General features: G+C 38.2%; 1 protein-coding gene across 1 annotated transcript in view; it reads left to right on the forward strand.

Annotated features, from left to right (window-relative positions):
- thsd7bb (thrombospondin, type I, domain containing 7Bb) overlaps window positions 1–20,243 on the forward strand; it is a 56,499-nt gene that overhangs the window by 25,480 nt on the left and 10,776 nt on the right. The window contains exons 3-18 of the mRNA XM_081357218.1: window positions 121–961; window positions 3,820–4,068; window positions 4,856–5,016; window positions 6,125–6,280; window positions 6,651–6,851; window positions 10,375–10,566; window positions 11,954–12,194; window positions 12,288–12,403; window positions 12,521–12,653; window positions 13,671–13,774; window positions 15,859–16,050; window positions 16,134–16,442; window positions 16,527–16,705; window positions 18,271–18,425; window positions 18,924–19,077; window positions 19,820–19,958. Of these exons, the coding sequence (XP_081213344.1) occupies window positions 121–961; window positions 3,820–4,068; window positions 4,856–5,016; window positions 6,125–6,280; window positions 6,651–6,851; window positions 10,375–10,566; window positions 11,954–12,194; window positions 12,288–12,403; window positions 12,521–12,653; window positions 13,671–13,774; window positions 15,859–16,050; window positions 16,134–16,442; window positions 16,527–16,705; window positions 18,271–18,425; window positions 18,924–19,077; window positions 19,820–19,958 (3,522 nt within the window). The remainder of the gene's footprint in view (window positions 1–120; window positions 962–3,819; window positions 4,069–4,855; window positions 5,017–6,124; window positions 6,281–6,650; window positions 6,852–10,374; window positions 10,567–11,953; window positions 12,195–12,287; window positions 12,404–12,520; window positions 12,654–13,670; window positions 13,775–15,858; window positions 16,051–16,133; window positions 16,443–16,526; window positions 16,706–18,270; window positions 18,426–18,923; window positions 19,078–19,819; window positions 19,959–20,243) is intronic.

A 20,243-nucleotide genomic window follows, 5' to 3' on the forward strand; every position in this document is an offset into this window, starting at 1 on the left:
AAAGTGAGATGAATTGAGGCTCATCGCTGTGCCTGTTCCGGGCTTTAATAGACAGTGGTTACAATAGTAATATAAATCACTTCATATCCTGTGTGTGTGTCTCTCTCTTATTTCCTGTAGGTGTATGGGGGGTGTGTGTGGCCAATGATTGCGGCTCTGTCGGGCTCCAGAGTCGCTCTGTGTGGTGTGTCCATTCTGAAGGCTGGAGCACTCATCAGTCCAATTGCTTTCCATCTGACCGTCCACCGCACCAGCGAGTGTGTGTGAAGATGTGCGAATGGCAAAAGGATCTGTTTGAGTGGCGCTTGTCTCCTTGGGGTCCCTGCACCCCGAGTCCTTTCCTCCCAGCCAATCGATGTGTGACCGCTCAGCGTGGAGTACAAAAGCGAGATGTGGTGTGTGTGAAGCATACTAACAGCACCAAGGTGAGCCTGCATGTGTGTGAAGCGTTTTCTTCACCTCCAGAAAGAGAGCAGGCGTGTTTGTTACCCTGCCCGATCGACTGCGTCGTCTCCGCCTTCACCCACTGGTCCACCTGCAGTCGCACCTGCGGGTCGGCCCTCCAACAGCGCACCAGGCGTGTGCTGGCAACACCCCTGTATGGAGGAGCAGACTGTCCCATCCTCACCCAGACACGTCCCTGTAACCATGACAACGCCCACCCTGCCCTCTGTCCCTCTGACCAACAGGAATACAGTTACAGTTTGTGGGTGGGGCCCTGGAGCCCTTGCAGACTTAAAGGGACGGCACTTATTGGAAAGACAACGGTGGACTTCAATTTAGGGCATGATGGGAAAAAAACAGTCAAGGCTGCATACACGATCAAACGCCACACCGAGAGCATTCCCCACCAAAATCATTATGATGAAAGTGGCCACAAAGTATCCTGGGAAATCACCATTGGCTATCAGACTCGGCAACTGCGCTGTACAAGGAGTGATGGGAAGAATGCCATGCTAAGGTGGGCGTCCTTTCTATGAACTAATGAGTGAATACGGTTATAAACCCATCAATCTATTCACCCGTTCATCTATTCACCCACCCGTTTACCAATCAATCAGTCTGTCCATCCATTCTCACATCCATCAATCCACAGTTTGATCAGTCAGTGCACACATCCGTTTATTGTTTTGTTTTGTGAAACTCAACCCAGACAGTGTAATCCAGAACCCACAGCTACTTACTGAAAAATGGCCCTAAAATATTGATTTCAGTTTATTTTATGTAAGAAAAAATAGACCGTGAAGTGGAACTAGCACAACTATGTAGGAAATTGGCCAATTATAAAGTTTAGCTTTTTACAAAAGTACTTGTTCAGAATAAAGAGAGAGTTGTGTGATAAAAGCTTTTAAAGAACGATTGTAGATGTTGACTGTGGTCACATTGATTCATTACTGATCTGACCATAAATAAATGATACCGGCCTATTAGCACACAGTTATGCAACAATGTTATGCAATAAATTTACCTTCTTTTTTTTTTTTTTTATCACTCTCCACAGTGAGGATATTAGAGTCTGCTATATTAAGCTCTGCTATCCTCCTAGTGCAGATGGATTACCATTGTACCATGTGATACTGTTTACATCAGAGAACAGGCTTTTATTTATAAATGCATTTCTGGTTACACTGTCAAATAACAGAATCTAAATTTTACCTTCTGTTGTGGGCGATACAGAAAAGTGAGAAGCCTTTTCACCATTTCTTTTTTCAAATCAGGGAAGATCCCAAGCCTGCTGGTTTTTATTAATTTTTCATTAGATTTTAATGGAAATAGTACTTGTTGCTCCTAGAAAACTACAATGAGAGAGAGAGAGAGAGAGAGAGAGAGAGAGAGAGAGAGAGAGAGAGAGAGAGAGAGCAGGACTGCAGTGAATATGAAAAATGAAGAAACAGTTCTGAAAATATCCACATTATCAAACACGCTATAGAACAGCAGAAATCTATTGACACAATAAGTTATGTTATTTTATTTGCTGCAAATATTTTCAAGTTCTATGTGGTTCTGATACCATCCATCCGAGAGCATTCTTGAATTCATTCCGAATGAATCTTGATCCATTGACAAAATATCTACAGCTCAAGGGGGGAAAAAAGAAAAGGTGATCTGACTGAACCAATGCGAAATATTTTATGTGGGAAAAGTTGTTTTAACACATCCAACTCTTAAGATGAGCATATGAAGGTTTAAAAATGTGCATATAAATCTGAATCTAAATATCCCACCTGAGTTTGATGATTTATGTGTTTTTAATTCTCATTACCAAGTGAAATTTTAACAGTGTTCAAACTCATTATCCCAATAAAACATACCCCCGTTTTCAAAGACAGGGCTTATAATATTTATTCAATGCCAATTCTACGGTCGAACAAGCACGCTTTGCAATCAACACTTTGCAAGCAATGTTTTGTTGTCTATGCTATGCACCAAGCATCAATATTTTTACCAACAATAAGATGCTAATGCCAGTCTATTTGAACCACTCGCTTAGGCAATGCATAATGAATTAACATCATTTTATGTCTGCAGATTACAAGATTTCCCTTGCGGTTTGCAAACTTTTTTGTATTGGTATTAAGCCAGACTAAACTTCGGAATAAATTGAACACCCACGGACCACCCTATCTTTCTCTCTCTCGCAGGATTCATAGTTTGCTTTAGCTTGTTTTGTATGCCAATATATTCAGCAAGAATCATCAGCAACGTTAAAGCCTTGGAGAGTTCAAGAGACAGCTTGAAAAATGTTCTGTTTATGTTGCTACCTTTTTTATGCAATGGTAGCCAGAGGCTAAATGCATGCCAACAGCTTCAGAACAGGCAGATGGAATATTTATTTTTTAAATAAGGCAATTAACAAACACGAAACCCTTTAAAACTACCGGAACAGTGTACTTTTCGTAATTGTAATATTTGTACAATTCAAATTTTTTTTTACTATCATTCATATATATATATATATACAGGGTTTGACATTAACACCTGGTGTGTAACGCAGTCACTCTTACAAGCCACTTTGGCGGGTTAAATGTGACATATGATATATATATTTTTCAACTTATTTTGAAGTCTTTTAAAAAGGCATCTGAAATAATAAACTGAGTGTGGTGTAGTTTTGTCAAATATCGATTTTTCGATACATATTGATACTGAAATATCTGAAAAGCTTCCAATACCAATATTCCACAGAATATATCGCTGTGTTTTCTCGTTCTCTCATCTCTCTGACAGCGAGTTGACACACAAACCCGCCTCCACTCACTCACTCGTTTCATTTGCTCTGGATGAATATTGTTGGTGTTACAGGATTACATTTTGGCATGGGTTTGCACGTATAGCGCATCATTTTACTCATTCCCGCAGATTTTCTGCTCACACCCGAAGTCTGCACACATAAAGCCACCTCTCAGTACTAAATTGAGCTCTTTTTCACTCCTTATTGGGCTTAAACAATCAAATACATAAAAAAAATATAATAATGCCAGTCATGGCGAGTATTCACGTAAACACAGTCAGCCATGGTTTAAGTGAACATAAACACTTAAGAAAGAAACGCATGTGTAACAGTATAATGGATCCGTGTGTCAGGTCTTAAAGTGACAGCAGCCTAAAATACCTGCTGCCAAATTATGAGATAATATTAAAAATATCTATTTGGAAGTTTTCCCCCATGGTATCAATGTCAAAATTGTGGCCAGTTAAAATGCTGAGTGGCAAATAACTTTGGAAAACCACTAGCCGTCAAAGTCAATGTCAAGCCCTATATATATACAGTATATATATATAAAATATGACACTATGCAATTTCTTTCTTTCCTCCAGCCTCTGCGACCATGACAACAGCCCGGTAAACTTTCGTTCATGTGTGATGCCCAGAGACTGTAAAGTGTCTGATTGGTCACGGTGGAGTCCATGTTCAAAGACGTGTCGGACATCTGACCAATCACCTGGCTTCAGAAGCAGGAGCCGCAGCCTGAAGAGAGCTGCCATTGGTGGAGGAGAGCCATGCCCCGCCCTGGAAGAAAAAGCAAACTGTAACATTCTGGAAGACACACTGCCACTGTGCCCAAGGTGAAGAGACGGCATTGCCAGAATTGTGCATCCAAATCTTTTCAAATGTTTTGATTTTCTCTAAATACTTTAGTTCTTAAAGGGTTAGTTCACCCAAAAATGAAAATTATGTCATTAATGACTCACCCTCATGTCGTTCCAAGCCCGTAAGACCTCCTTTCATCTTCGGAACACAGTTTAAGATATTTTAGATTTAGTCCGAGAGCTTTCTGTTCCTCCATTGAAAGTCAATGTACAGCATACTGTCCATGTCCAGAAAGGCAATACAGACATCATCAAAGTAGTCCATGTGACATCAGTGGCTCAATCTTAAGTTTATCAAGCGACGAGAATACTTTTTGTCGTACATTGACTTTCAATGGAGGAACAGAAAGCTCTCGGACTAAATCTAAAATATCTTAAACTGTGTTCCAAAGATGAACGGAGGTCTTGCGGGCTTGGAACGACATGAGGGTGAGTCATTAATGACATAATTTTCATTTTTGGGTGAACTAACCCTTTAAAGTCTGCAAGAAATTATAATTCACCCTGTCTATTTCTCACCTGTTTCATCCACATAATTGTTCAAATCCACACCCTTCTTACAATTGTCTTGATGTGCTTCCATCTAATCAACAACTGATGGACTTGTTTTTTTTTTTGTTTTTTTTTATAATCTGTTTCACGTGCATACATCATAAAATGGAAGAAATATATTTTGCTACTTCCGTTTCATTGCAGAAGACTAAACAGATATGACTCTTTGATTTTTGACTCTTGTATGTATTTTAATTGGCTGGAAATACAGGTATGAGTGGAGGGTGACCAATTGGAATCCATGCCAGGTGACCCCTCTTTTGAGTCAGCAGGACCATCGCCATAGCAATACCAGTGTCCTGTGCGGAGGTGGGATCCGGACCCGAGAGGCATATTGTGTCAGGATCCATGACAGCACAGTACCATCCCAAAGTAAGAACACTGTTTTAGAAAAAGTCAACTATGGATTAATAGCATAGAATTATGATTTATGAATTTATGAGTTTCAGACAACATTTAGTTTTTAGTACCATGGTATAATCACAGTATTATTTCAATTACAATGCACTTCACTGAAAGAACAGAAAATTTCTGCCTAAGAAGAGCTACAGTAGTCATTTATGAGATTCCATTTCAGTAAGGATGTTGCCCTAAAAGACCTTTTTATTTGGGATGAGATTGCTAATAAAAAAGGCCAACTGACAGTACAATAAACAAATGCGAATGAGACTCTCGAATGAGAGTCTTTTTTAACATTAAAAGCATAAACATTAAGGGGGGGGGGGTGGGGGGGATTTCTAGATTGCTTTCATTTTATTTAATCCTTTGTATGCTGTTGAGACCCAGGGCAGAACACTAAGGGAGAGATTTAGTTTCCTCTGTGTTTCTGTTTTTTTATTTAAATGGTAATCTGTTGCCACACAATGAGAAGGACGGATTTGAATTGCATTTATTTTTGTGCGAGCTTCTGTAAGATCTGCAAAAATGTTTTGAAAATACATAGAGTATTGGGTACAATGGGGCATTTCACAACTCCCATAGTGTATGGTTGCAGAAAAAATATATATGTTTGTATTGAACATTGATGGAGCAACAGATTTTATGTGAAAATAGATCATAAAAGTAGTTTATTTTGTTTAAAAATCTTGTCAATTTGTGAGGTGGCGAGGGGGGCCTTTTACCCCACATACTTTTACATATTATTCCGTTATTGAAAAATCATTAAGAATACCTTTGTCTCAAAATATATGCAATAATTTGAACTATTCTCATTTGCTTCTCAAACCTATTTTTTTTTTTTTTTTTTACAAATATTAGCACAAAATTAGCAAAGAATCAACTTTGCGCTGCTGCCCATGATCGCATTAAGGATCAGCTAAATTTCCACGTGCACCTTGAAAAGCCGATGTTTTGGAAAGTTTTGTGCCATCTAGTGGTCTAGAGGAAAATAAAATCAAAGACACCTTTAGCCCCATTGTACCCTACATCAATGGACGTTTATGGTGAATCTGAAACTGTCTCACTGTTTTTTCATTATTAGTCAATCGGCCTGTTGGCAGGAACTTGTGCACTGGGCCTTTACCATCATTGGCTGAGTCTTGCTTCATTCCCTGTCAGAAACATTGTCCCCTCACGCCTTGGTCACCCTGGGGACCCTGTCTCCATGACAACTGTTTCGAACCCCAGGGGAAAAGAGGTGAGAGACAAAAACATCCCATAAAACCAGATCGCACACATTAGATTCACACCCCCTGTCCTCTCAGTAATGTAAAAAGTGTATGAATCTCAGAAGTGGGCGTATTTCTGACCCTAAGCTTTGGTGTCACCCACTCATTGAGGCGACAGTGACAGGACAGCTGTATTCCTCTATTTTGTACACTCACTTTAAAGTATTCTTTCCATTTTTGTTTATTCTCTCCTCTTCTTTAATGAGCATATATATTTGGACAAGATGTTTGGCTGTTACGCTCCTTAGTTTGCCAGAATGTGGGAACAGTATCTGCTAAAACGTTGGCAATGAGCATGTTTCTGTTTGAGTCATCGCTGATGTTTTTTTTTTTTTTCAGGTTTCAGAATGAGAACTCGTTCTGTAATTACCGAGTTTTGGGTGGAGCCCGACAGTTGCCCTCACGTCAACGAAGCGATGATCTGCGATGACCCCTTCTGCTTCCAGTGGCGAGTGACATCACAGGGGCCCTGTGTTCCACGAAATGGATCGTGTGGCCCAGGATTCCAAGAACAGACTCTGGAGTGTTTGTCTGCCACAGGTATGAAGCTCACTTCCCTAATAGTTCACCTAAAACTGTTCTTCCAAACCTGTATGACTCACTTTCTTCCACTTTCTTCATTTAATGAAACTGAAAAAACTAACAAACATAGCATAAGCAGTCCGTACCCTATAATTCAATTCATTCAAATACTGAATTAAATGTTGGCAGATTTTTTGTGTAATCTATTGTAATGTTTTGTTCTGCAGCATTTTTTTTTAGGCAAATACATAAATAAAAAATTACATCACTGATGACGTCCATCACTGATGAGTCTATTCTGGTGCAATGTGTCTTAAGATTTGAATGTAATCAAATGCAAATGAGAGGATTTTCAGGAAGGAGCAAAATACATTTTTGTCTGTTCCTCAAAGCTATTTATGGCTTCAGAAAACTAGAAACATAGCGCACAAGACATTTATTTTTTTATTTTTGGAGCCTGACATCTCCCATACCTACTGTACACTACTGTTCAAAAGTTTGAGGTAAGTAGGATTTTCTATTTCTTTTTTTTTTATATATTGTTACTTTTACTTAGCACAGGTGCATTTAATTGATCAAAAGTGACAGTAAAGACATTTATAATACAGAAGAAAAAATAAATGCTGTTCTATTGAACTTAATATTAATAGAAGTATCCTGACGGGTTTTTTTTTTTCATCCTGGATTCCACAAAAATATTTTTAACACGGATTTCTGAAGGATCATGTGACACTGAAGACTGGAGTAATGCTGTTAAAAATTCACCTTTGCATCATCTTAAAATATGTTAAAATAGAAAACGCATATTTGAATTGTGATAGTATTTCCCAATATCACAAATAAACGCAGCCTTGGTTGAAAAAAAAACATTGAAAAATCTTACTGGCCACAAACTTTTGAACAGTAGTGTATTCATTTTCATTGTATGGTAAACAGCAGCCAATTCTGCAAATGATCTCCTTCCATGGTGTAAAATCATCTTGAGTAAATGAATGAAGGTGATTAAATGATTGCTTTACAGAACTATCCCTTTAATTATCTTTCAATCTCATCCTTCTTCACCTTCATCCCTCTAATTACTTTCAACCTTCTGTTATCCCCATCCTCAAACTCTTCAGCGATTAGTTATTTTTACTCGCATAAGCAAATGATCAGCTGTCTCTTAATCTCCTCTCATCTCTCCCCTCCTCCCAGCGGCTATGTGGCATATTTCTTATCTGTCTTCTGTGCTTCTCAGAGATGAGTTTAAGATCAGAACAGACAGACAGATCTGTCACAGTGTTGCACTGCAGTTTTGACACACAAATGCACAGAGACACAAGTTTCAAAAAGCCTTAGGAGTCCTCTAAGGTCTTTCATTTTAATGTCACTCGTCCATGTCAAGTGCCAGTGCATGTGTTGTCCATCAGCAAGTATATGAGCGGTCTTAAGGGGTTTACTACTGTGTGTGAAACATGTCCGTTTGTGGCTCGCCAAATGTCAGGCGTTACTGGAAATAGTTGGAATAATATATCCGACACACGTATGCATTAAACCTGACAGCGTTGCACTTAGAATGTTCTACAAAATGCAAAGTGAAGCTGAAATACCAAAGCCATTAAAGTTGAAGTGCAGTTGACTTAAAGTGATAATGTATTCTTGCTGGAGATTTGAGTTGTAATCACATTGCACTTTGTTAAAGTCAACTTATCTAACTTTCCCATAACAACACTACATTACATCCCAGGTGTTCAAAGAGTTTATAAAACGTAATCTAGATTTTTACATATTCCATCATGATGATAAAATACAATCATGGAAAAAAAATATATTTCCAGATGATAAAAAACATTTCAAATACACAAAAAAATGGCCAAAAAAATATATTGTTGATATCTATTTCCTCATATTTGGACCTATATATATATATTCATCCAAAATGCACAATAATCCGAAATATATTTTTAATCTCAAGAATATATGTCCTTAAGCAGTGCTGTTTACAAGATAAATATACATTGGACAATATATATATTGATTACACTATGGGTGGATGGTCACCAGGGTGTTGCTATGGTTTTTAGCATTGCTATATGTTTACTATGTTATTTTAAATGGTTTCTAGGTGATTGCTTATTGGCCCCAGCAAAGAGCCTGTTGTTAAATACCCGGTGCTTCTCTCTGTGAATTTGTTCATGTATGATGATGATGATGCACTATTTGGCTGAGTTTTTGCTCTGGACAGACATGGTTCAATGGTTCATTTGCAAAAGTTATCACTCCAGTTTAAGTGATCTGACTGCAAATTTGATGTTTAGGAAGGAGCGTGAATTCTGCTGTCTATCAACAGTCCTGCAGTTCTGATGCTATACTATAATGCACTTTTTAATGCTCTAGATAATCACTCTGGGAAATTGCTTTTTCCAACAGTACAAATGGGGGGGAAATCTTGTGTCTGCCACCGTGGAAAGAAAATGAAATAAACCCTTATAACACAAAAGAAAAGATGATGATTGCAGGGGTCATAAAAATACATTTTTAGAGCTGGGCTCTTTTTAAAAATGCTCCGTTTGTGCATTTATATCTTAGGCAACGAATATGATTCAGAGAGATTTATTTTTAGGGCCTAACATCAATTGAAGAAATGTTGCCCCCTCCTGCATTTGAGATGTAATGAAGAAATGAACTGTTGTGCCTCAATATCTGATTCTCAGAGCAGAGTCTGTCTAGGTTTATTGCTTGCCTTTAATCTTTGTTCTTTTATATCACAAACAAAGAACATCTTCTACTAGTTGATTCTGTGCTTGTGTATATGCGTCTATTGTACATTCCAATTTCTCAAATAAAAAGATCTTCTGCAAGATTGTTTTTGTATATGTGAGCTCTCTCCAACCCCCCTCCCCCCGTTTTAAACATAGACCACTAAATATGGTCACAATTATGATTAAAACAAGAAAACTTCTGAATTAAGTTTATATTAATAACCCTTAAGCAGAAAACTAACAACATTTAGTGAGGTTAATGATTTAAAAAAGTGCCAATGAGTATTGTTTTAATTAAAAAAAATGTAGAGTATTTTCCAAACTGAACTGAGCGAAGTTTAGCATTGATATTTTACTTCAGCATTCATTAGCAGATAATGATTTTCAAGCATTCTGTTAATTAAAAATGTGCCTTAATGTTGCCCAATCATGGTCTTTGAGGGAAGAATAGAGCAATCAGGATGCTATTAAACATCTTATTTGCATATTATTCTACTTTAATTAAAGAAAAGTGGTTGTTAGGTGCGAGATAAGAGGAAACTGAGAAATTCCTGTGCTTAGAACAAACCATGATAATTATTTCAATGTTCTAATTTTGCTTCTCAGCAATGAATTTAATTACATATTTTCTTGTGTTGTATTGGAATAAGATGTTAATTGAATATGCTTGTTTATTGAGAAAGAATGTGTGTTATTTAAGGAACGTGAGAAAAGATAAGCATTATAGTTGATATAAATAAAGGGACATTTCTGATCGGATGCGTTTAATCAAACGTTCCGCCTTCATCTTTGCATTATAGGTGAGCCGGTAGATAGTAACCAATGCCCAGGAGATCCTCCTCCAGTCGGGCAGCTATGTGAGATGCCCTGTCCTGGGGACTGTGTGCTGGGACACTGGGGTTCCTGGACATCCTGTTCCCAATCCTGCTCCAGTAAACACCAAGAGGGGAAACAAAGTCGTTCACGTCTTGTTCTGGCTCTTCCTGGGAAGCGTGAGTTCAGTCAGATTAAACATTTGGAGTGTATATTTACACTCAGAGCAAATTGCCCACCTTGTTGGCAGAGGCAATTTACACTAACTCTGCACACCATTGTCTGATTGAATCAGACAAAATTACAACAGAAACCCATCTGATAACAGGATCACTGGGGTGGACCGTAAAGCTGCGTTTACACTACAAGCGACTCACTTCATTTCGCCAGTGGCTCGCGGTGACGTCGCTAGTGGGCGTTCCCACTGCTGGTTGCCTAGTAATGTTTTTGATTGACATTCACGGATGTTCCTCATGTTGTAATGTAGACCACGAATCAGTTTTCATAAATGATAGGAACGTTTCTGACTAACTTCTCCTCCAACTTTGCACTCCACTGATCACACTCCTATTGGTTGTCGCTCTCGAAAGTCGCTCATCATTTGCGTAAAGTTAAACATATCTCAACTTTATCACGTCACTGGACGAAAAAAAAATAAAAAAATCAGAAATCACCAACTCTCTATTGCTATGATTGGGATCGTGTTGCTTCTTCGCTTTGTGTTGCTGGAAGTGTGGACGCAACTTAAAGCGTGTGCCGTTAGCTTTTATGCTTTTTAGACATGTTGGAAACGTAACATTTGTTAGAATTGTTGCAGAAAAGCTTAGTACAGCAGCAGCTCTCGTATACTGGGCTTTATTAAAGTCCTTTTTGAGATTCTTTCAGTTTAATTATTCACAATGCCTCTTTAAAAAAGAGACCTCTAGACTCTGATTTATTCTGAGTACAAATCTCTAATCCCCATTTCAAAACGTTGTTTTGTCTTTGTCCTGTCATTCTCAGGCATGTTTCTTTTATGCTAGTCCCCATAAATCAGCTCTTTTTCATTAATTATACATTCTTTTATGACACACTCATTTAGGACATACCCTGCATTTGACCCATAAAACACATGGTCCTTTGTCCTTAAGTGTGTGTGTGTGTGTGTGTGTGTGTGTGTGTGTGTGTGTGTGTGGTACAAGTATATACCTAATATGTTATTGGGATAAAGTGTACCCACAAAAATGTCAATGTCCAAAATCCTTGTCCTAAAATGTAAAAATGCAGACTGTTTTCTGTGATGGGTAGGCTTAGGGGTAGGGTTAGTGTAAGGAGATAGAATATACACTTTGTACAGTATAAAAACCATTATGTCACCGTGTCTATGGAATGTCCCCATAAAACATTAAAACCCAACATGTGTGTGTTGGTCATGGGATCATGAAATTGATCTAAAGTGACAGTAACGACTTTTACATTGATACCAAATTCCTATATTTTTTTTTTTTAAATGCTGTTCTTATTAACTTTCTATTCATCAAAGAATCAAAATAAAAAAGCATCCTGAGCTATTTAGTTTGGTCGTAGATGGAAAGCCATGTCCTCCGGCTCCTGAGCTGGAGCAGTGGAGATCCTGCAGCACGCACCCATGCACAGTGCACTACTGGGATACTTCACCTTGGCATCCCTGTGTGCCAAACACCATCACAGACGAGAGTGACGGTAACAGCACAGCCCAGATGGAGAATGATACCACCTGTGGTACAGGGGTACAGATGCGCCAAGTCACGTGCAGGAGAGCTGGGAACGGACACGTACTGCCAAAACGGTAATAAAATTCCATCCATAAAAACTTTAATCCTAAAATCTGTGTAGACTTCTTTGACGATAACCTCTATCTCGTGTCTTGACTCTACTTCAGGTGTCCTGAATCCTCTCGTCCTGACACGATACGGTCTTGCCCCTTACCTTGCAAAACTGACTGCATCATCACACCTTTTAGTGAATGGAGTGCCTGTCCCTCTTCCTGTTTATCAGGTAAGCACATATTCCACCAACCCTAACAACATGTCCTAACTAGGCACAACTTGACAAGCTAAATGTTTGACCTTTATGTATTTTTTTTCTATTCTGTGATCATCTTTGCTTCTTTAGTGAATGCTACTGCCCCAAACCAGTCTCGTCATAGGATTATTATCCAGAGACCTGCTAACGGAGGTCAAGAGTGCCCGGACACTCTTTTTGAGGAGAGAGAATGTGATCCACCTCCTCTGTGCCCAATTTACAGGTAAAGAAAGAAATGGTTTCATAATTTAAATGGGAAAAGTTGGACGCACTAAGCCAACAAGTTAACTAGCAGCCAGTTAATTTGAAATTTATAGAAACTAAACGAAATTAAATGAATTGAATTACTCAAATGCTGACCGGTTTAGTGATGATGTTTCAAAAGTCATTGACTAACGTTGGTGTGGTGTTTTTGAAAGAAGTCTCTTATGCTCAAACAAATAGTACAATCTGTAATACTGTGAAATTTTAATACAATTTTAAATAACTGTTTTCTATTTGAATATATATATATATAGTCTTCAGTGTCACATGATCCTTCAGAAATCATTCTAATATGCTGATTTGTTGCTCAAGAAACATTTCTTATTATTATCGATGTTGAAAACAGTTTTGCTTCTCAATGTTTTTGTGGAAGATCTGATGCAGTTTATCCAGGATTCTTTGATGAACAGTAAGTTCAAAATAACACAGTTTATTTGAAATAGATTTTGCTTACATTATGATGTCTTTACTGTAAGTTTTGATCAATATAATGTGTCTTTTCGGAATAAAAGATCTCGATCTGCACAGTACTATAAAGCTACTAGATAATAGATAATGAAGTACAAATCTCTCGCTTCTCGCGTCCGTCATTAACTTGATATCAACGTGTATACATAAATACCATTGAAAGTACATACCATGAACTCGAGATATGATTTTTTTTATTATTATAACTGTAAACTACAATTTTCCTGATTTAAACATTTCAGCATTCATAAAATTAAGAAAAACAATGAATATAAAATGAATAAATGTAAAGGTTTCCATCGACCTTTTAAAAGTAGTTGAAAGCATTTTTTAAGACAACTACCCAAATATAATAAAACCATGTGCAACATGTGGTGTTACTCAATTAAAAGGTGGTAATGTGTATCCCTACTAAACGTGCCAACAAAATACAAAATGTTTATGAAATGTAATTGGATATTAGCCAGACACTGCGACATGTTTTCTGTGCACGGATGTTTCCTGGCAGATGGCAGACCCACCGCTGGCATCAGTGCGTTCTGGTACCTGATTCGGTGAGGCAGGCTGTGGGTGGGCCCGTAGAGGCATGCGGCGTTGGCCTCGAGACAAGAGGTAAGAGACAGATTAGGATCTCTGTATAATTTAAAGTTTTATTAAGGAAGTTCTGCAAAAGCGGGGTTACTGTAGGACGATAACTTATCTTAGCTATTCAGAGGGACTTCTGGGCTGCCTGAAGGTTTCTTGCTGGTAATTTTCCTCACATCCCCATCTTATAGAAAATTGTCAAAACGTCAGAGAGGACACACAGCGTGGTGTGACATCTGACATCTGTGTCTCCGAGCCGTTTTAAAATGCCCTGCTGGTGCTTCATGTAAATTTAATGGCAAGTGCTGGCCTATCAAGACTCAGCCGGGTTCCTTTCAGAGTGCGGTTTGCAGTGAACAGGACCAAATTCTGCCTGTCAGTTTTAGAGAATGAGACAGGGTATTTCTAAGAAAATGTATTACTTCCTCAAGATGCACACACTGGGCTTCAGGAAACACGAGCAGAATGATTATCTATGCAAGTCATTTGTAAAATCGTTCTTTATTGATTTGTTACATTCGATACAATTTACATTAGAATGTGTTTAGAATGTGCGTTAAGCGGGCCCCAAAACCAGGATTGAAAGTTTTGTCTTTTTTTTTTTTTTTTACTCAGCCATGTCATTCAAAACCTCTTCTTTCTTCTATGGAGCACAAAAAAAAAAAAGTTTGAAGAATATTTTTGACTGTACACTGTCCATACAAAACAACACTGGACCCCATTGACTTTCTTTGCAAGGACGAAAAACAGACATTTTTCTAAATATCTTCTCTTATGTTTCATGGAAGAAAGAAAGAGAGTGAGGAAATGATGATACATTTTTCATTTTGTCACATTAAATGGATGTTTCATTATGTTTGACACAGATAACATTTGTGTTGCTATAAATAAATAAATATAAAAAACGTTTGTTTTCATTTAGTTTAACTTGTACTTTTGATGTACTAAAATAACTAGAACTAAAACTGAAATAAAAATGTATAAAAACTACATAGACATAATTTTTTTAAATGACAAAAGCACACAACATAATTGCTGAAACTTTAACAAATATTAAAATGGAAAATATAAAAATAAAAACAATTCAAAACATTAAAGTTCCCCTGTAGTCTATAATTGTATCCCTTAAAACTGTGATCTTTGATCATCAAAATTACATATTTAAATGTTTTTCCCTGTGAAAATAATTTTTTCATGCCTTAAAATAGCTTGAATGTAACTCTACACCCTCGCTCCATTTAGTATACGTAGATATATGGATATACATATTAGTCCCCGCCTCCACTCACTCACTCCAGCTCAGAGATCCACTCTGTCAACTTTACTGTAGTAAACGATACATGATGGCAAGTGGAAATACCGGTTTAATTCAGCCATATATGTTTGAACCAGAAACTGATTCAGAAGAAGAAGAAGTGGAAGATGCATCAGAATGGTAATCCGTTTTATGTATTGCTCTCTATGTCGAGCACATCTCGGTTATTGATATGATTAAAATTTTGCTTGAGTACGTTATCACACAGCTAATAATGTGTTTCTAATGTTACAGAAACGATGTTCCCGTTCGCCATCTCAGAGTCAGACAGTTGCCTTCTAAAAAACAGCATTCGTATAAACGCTCTGAACAATTTAGAACGTCAGTGGAGAAAGGCAAATGGTTCATCATAACATTGTAATAAACGTCATATACATAATTCAACAACTACATTGCTAAATGTACCTGATTTTTCATGTCAACAGAAAAATATACTGAAATAACCTGGCTTCTCTTCAGAGCGACCCGCCCGCACGTTGACGGGATTGGTTACACGTTAGAGAATTTCAACCCGTCTTTTTTCACTGCAGTTTTAAGGAGAAAATACTCAGCAATGGTGTTTAACTGATGAATTTGCACATGGCTTCTCTTAAAGCATATTAAAAACACCACATACACATATAAACAACATTAAAAACTTGATTTTCACTACAAGGGGACTTTAATAAAAACTTAAATGGTATCTGAATCATACTTAAATAATTCTGGTTTGACATAGTGTCCAACATATTTCATACTACTTTTGAACAAAATAAAAAAAATGTCTTTGGCTTTCTCCTTTTCCTCATGTTTGCAGAGGTGTCGTGTGTTGGTGCAGATTATTCTCCTGCAGATATGACAGACTGCGTGAGGTGGGCAGGAGTGATGCCCGTCCCGGTGAGGGAGTGTCGAGTGCCATGTAGAGATGAATGCAGCTTCACCTCCTGGAGCAGATTCACCCAATGTCAAGGCTGTGGAAGCTGGCGCACTCGTACCCGATCTCTGATAGGTAAACTGACTGCATTCTGATTATCACAATGTTTTCTGAAAGCACACACACCATCCAAGCTCCCCTTCCGTCCAAACTCTCAGGTCGCAGTAAGAAGCGCTGGCGATGCCAACAGGAGGAGTTGTTTCCTCTCATGGAGAAAGAAGCTTGTCCTTGTTCTGAATTTCACACCAAGCCTCAGGGTCCCTGGTCTCCTTGTTTGCTCTCACCAGCAAAGAATATTGCTGGCCATCCTTTCATCCAAGGAGTTTCCCACCAAGGCCAAAAGACAGTCCAGGACTGGCGAGCTCAGAGGAAGAACAGCGAGTGTGGGCACGGGAAGCGCTACCGAGCTCTCGCCTGTCTCGATCACCTGGGAAAACTGGTGGATCCAAATCTCTGTAGCAGCCCTGGTGATGTGCTCTTCAATATATACAGTATATATTGTATTTCTCAATGTTATTTCTAAGAAGTAAGTGCCATGCATGTTGTTATAGGTTATGAAGAAGAATTGTGTCATGTGGCCTGTTTTACGGACTGCAAGCTGAGTGAGTGGTCGAATTGGTCCGCCTGCAGCGCCTCCTGTGGTGGGGGTGTAAAAGTTCGCTCTCAGTGGCTACGAGAGAAGCCTTTCAATGGAGGTCGACCCTGCCCAAAACTCAATTACAAAAATCAGGTGAGAATAGAGAAGAGTTGTTCTGATAACTTGACATATCCAGAGACATTTAGCATTAGATTTACAATTGAGATGTTCAGTCTATTTAAAATAGCCTAGAAAAAGCACATGCTGTACACATGCACACACGTGTATGCTTAAATTGTATGTGTTCATATATTCATGAATAGTGTTTCTTCATCTGTGAGCGAGAGTCACAGAGGACGAGGCAGTGTGTGTGTAAAGCTGCTGTGTAATGTATAATTCATCTGGCTTTGGGGGTCTTCCCCTGCCTGCCCACTTTCAGCTGTTTCTCAGCTACATAAGACTGGAGAGGATCCAAACCTCCAGGGACTGAACCTCTTATCCCCCCATCTTTTTGCTCGTTTTCCTTTTATTTCACTCTCTTTATTTTATTTTCCATCAGGGCAGGTCAAGCAACATTAAAGTTTCATGGATCTGAACTGGAGTCAGCAAGCATTTCCTTCAGCTCAGTTTCCCTCATATAAATGAACCACTAAATAAAGAATCTACGGTGGGGGCAAACATCTTCCAGTAGAAACTAATAGAAATTCTTTCCTTTTCTTTCCCTTTTTCAATTTCCTGTTTTCCTATTCCCTATTACTTTCCGCTTCCTCTTACTTTCATTTCCCTTTCTTTCTGCATTAATACTTTTTCCTTTTAATTTCCTTTTCCCATTCCTGTAATTTCCTTTCCCTTTCCGCATTTTTTTTCTTTTCTCTTTTTTCTTTCCTTTGCTTTACGTTCACTTTACACTTTTTTCAATTTCCCTTTCCTATTCCTATTTTATTTATTTTCCAATTTCCCTTTCCCTTTCCTAATATTCTTTTCTCTATGCATTTGTTCCATTTTCTTTCCCTTTTCTTTTCATTTACTTTCCTTTTCTGTTTCCTTCCCCATTCATTTTATTTATTTCCCTTTTCCTTTCCTTTCCCCCATTTTTTAAATGTCCTTTCTTTTTATTTCCTTTTTCATTTCCTTTGCTTTGCTTTACTTTCCTATTTTGGTACTTTCCTTTTTCTTTCTTCTTCCTTGCTCTTTTCTTTCATCTTTCTTTTCCTTTCCTCTCTCCATTAATTTCCTCTTCCTTTCTTTCATATCCTTTTCTTTATGCATTTGTTTCTTTTCATTTTCCAATTCCTTTTCCTTCCCCTTTCCTTTATTTTTTATTGCCTTTGTTTTCCTTTATTTTTATTTCCTTTCTTTACTTCTTATTTTCCTTTACTTTGCTCTACTTTTTTCCCCTTCCCATTCCACTTTCCTATTCATATTTCCTTTCCCCTTTCGTTTCCTCTTCCTTTCCCCAATTCATTCCTCTTTCTTTCTTGTGGTTTTGCTGCTGGTCATGTTCTGCTGATATGAATATCTACAAAGGCTCAGGTGAGTACCCTAGAGATTTGTGTGTGTTATAATATTTTGTCCTTAAAAGTGTGTGTGTGCCTGCCTGGATAAATATTAGCATGTTATCTTTTTTCTGTACATACTTTGTATACACAGAGATGCACAACACACACTTGTGTGCATGCTGCCATAACTAAAATCATAGCTATCTTGTCTGTGATCAGGTGTCTGAGGTACTTCCCTGTTACTCTGACTGCAGTCAGTATGTGTGGGAAGTGGAGTCCTGGTCCATGTGCATCATAACGCCAACAAACAATCTCACGAACACTGGATCGACACAGCCTTTCTGCGGAGAGGGTTTCCGGACCTGCAAAACCCAGTGAGCTTATCACGCTTAGTCTTTTAATGAGCAAATTATCTCTTTAAAAGTTTCATTAGAAAGAAGTTGTCTCTCGTACTGAGAATGTCTTTTTAAAATGTCCCCATTCTGCCACAATACAGCAGGACAATATATTGTGTTTTACCTCTGTTGGACAATGATAAAACAGATCCTGTGTGCGTCACACAGCAAAATTGTCTCATAAGTCAGCGTTCAAAACCGACGAGAGGTCACAACAGTGCCAAACAGATTCATGAGGTCATAACAAAAGATAAGTGAGGTCGTAACTCTGCCCTTCAGACTAAAGTGAGGTCAGGAGGGGATGATGGGATACTATGGGTAATGTTATAACTGAACAACGTTTTCTGGTTGTTCTGTATTTGTGCTCTCACCCTGACTGAGAGGTGCCACAACAACCCTAGACCACGTCTGAATTTTAGGCTCTTTATAGTTTCATTTAAATTATAAAAATAACTTTTGTTTGTCTCTGACTGACAGCTGCTTGAAAAGGGGAGGAGAAAACCAGGATGAGGTTGTGGATGACTCACTGTGTGCCCAGGAGGAACAGCCAATCACAGCTGAGACCTGTCTACTGCCGTGCCCCGCCCACTGTGTGACATCAGAGTGGAGCCAGTGGACCAAATGTACCGTGGTCAGTTTGACTGATGGATGAATAGATGGAGGGGCTGATGAATGGATAATAAAATGTCAGGATGGAGGGAAGCTTGTCATGATGGGATGACTAAAATGAACATTTATTACTTTAGTAAATATATTCCAGTTGGATGATGGATGGTTCAAAGTTCCCACAATAAAAATAGGTTCATTAATAAGTATAATTTCTAAAAATGTCAAATGGTGAATTGATTGGAATGTGCATGTTTAGCACTTGTTGATTACCACTGAAAAAGATTGTGGCATGTCCCTACATTAGCAAAAACAAGCTTTTACAGTAATGCATTTTAATGGACGTCTAGGGGGCAAGTTATCGCACCTGAATAAACAATAAAATGCACATTGTTTTGAAGGTACAGCCACATGACTTTAACATTATGATTGTTGACATGACACACATGGGGTAAAATTGCTTACTAACTTGTTATACTGAATATATCATAAAGCCTGTCATTTTTATCTTGATACTCAACTGTTTACATAGAGAAAAATCCACTTACTACAGTTACAACCTTTTTTGCTCCAGCGCCAATGACCACATATTAAAATAAGTAACTACAATAATTATAATTAAGATTAAACTACTTACATTTTGGAGTCCCAGAAGTTTTTGGGGTGAGTTTAATTAAAATGCATTACTGTAAACACAATGAATGAAAAGTCCCTATTAGGATATGTATGATTTTATACTGGTGTGATTGATGTCTGCATTCCTCAAGGACTGTAATGCCGGTGATTTGAGGTGGAGGAGTAGAACTGTTTTGAGGTGGCCAGAAGGAGATCATACCTGCCCTGATCTAAACCAGACTCAACCCTGTATCAATATGACCTGTCTCAAATACTCCTACGTTTACTCAGGTACTGTAACAAACGTTCACACCAGTGGCGAGGCCAGACATTTTAAAGTGAGTGGACCCTGGTGAAACAGGGTGGACCTCAGTGCCTACTCTCAAACTGAAGTACATCATTTTACAATACATGAGATAAAAACAAATGTTGACACCTAAGCAGAATAAAATATGCCTAAATTGAAAATAAAAATGTAAAAATGTGATCTGCTGAGCATCATGCATAACAGTTATATATGGTTGAAAAGGTCTCAACTAACAGAATACATCAAGCATAATAGTTTCAGGTAGAGAC

The sequence above is a fragment of the Scardinius erythrophthalmus genome (genome assembly GCF_964197995.2).
Source record: "Scardinius erythrophthalmus genome assembly, chromosome: 25".
NCBI lineage: Eukaryota > Metazoa > Chordata > Actinopteri > Cypriniformes > Leuciscidae > Scardinius > Scardinius erythrophthalmus.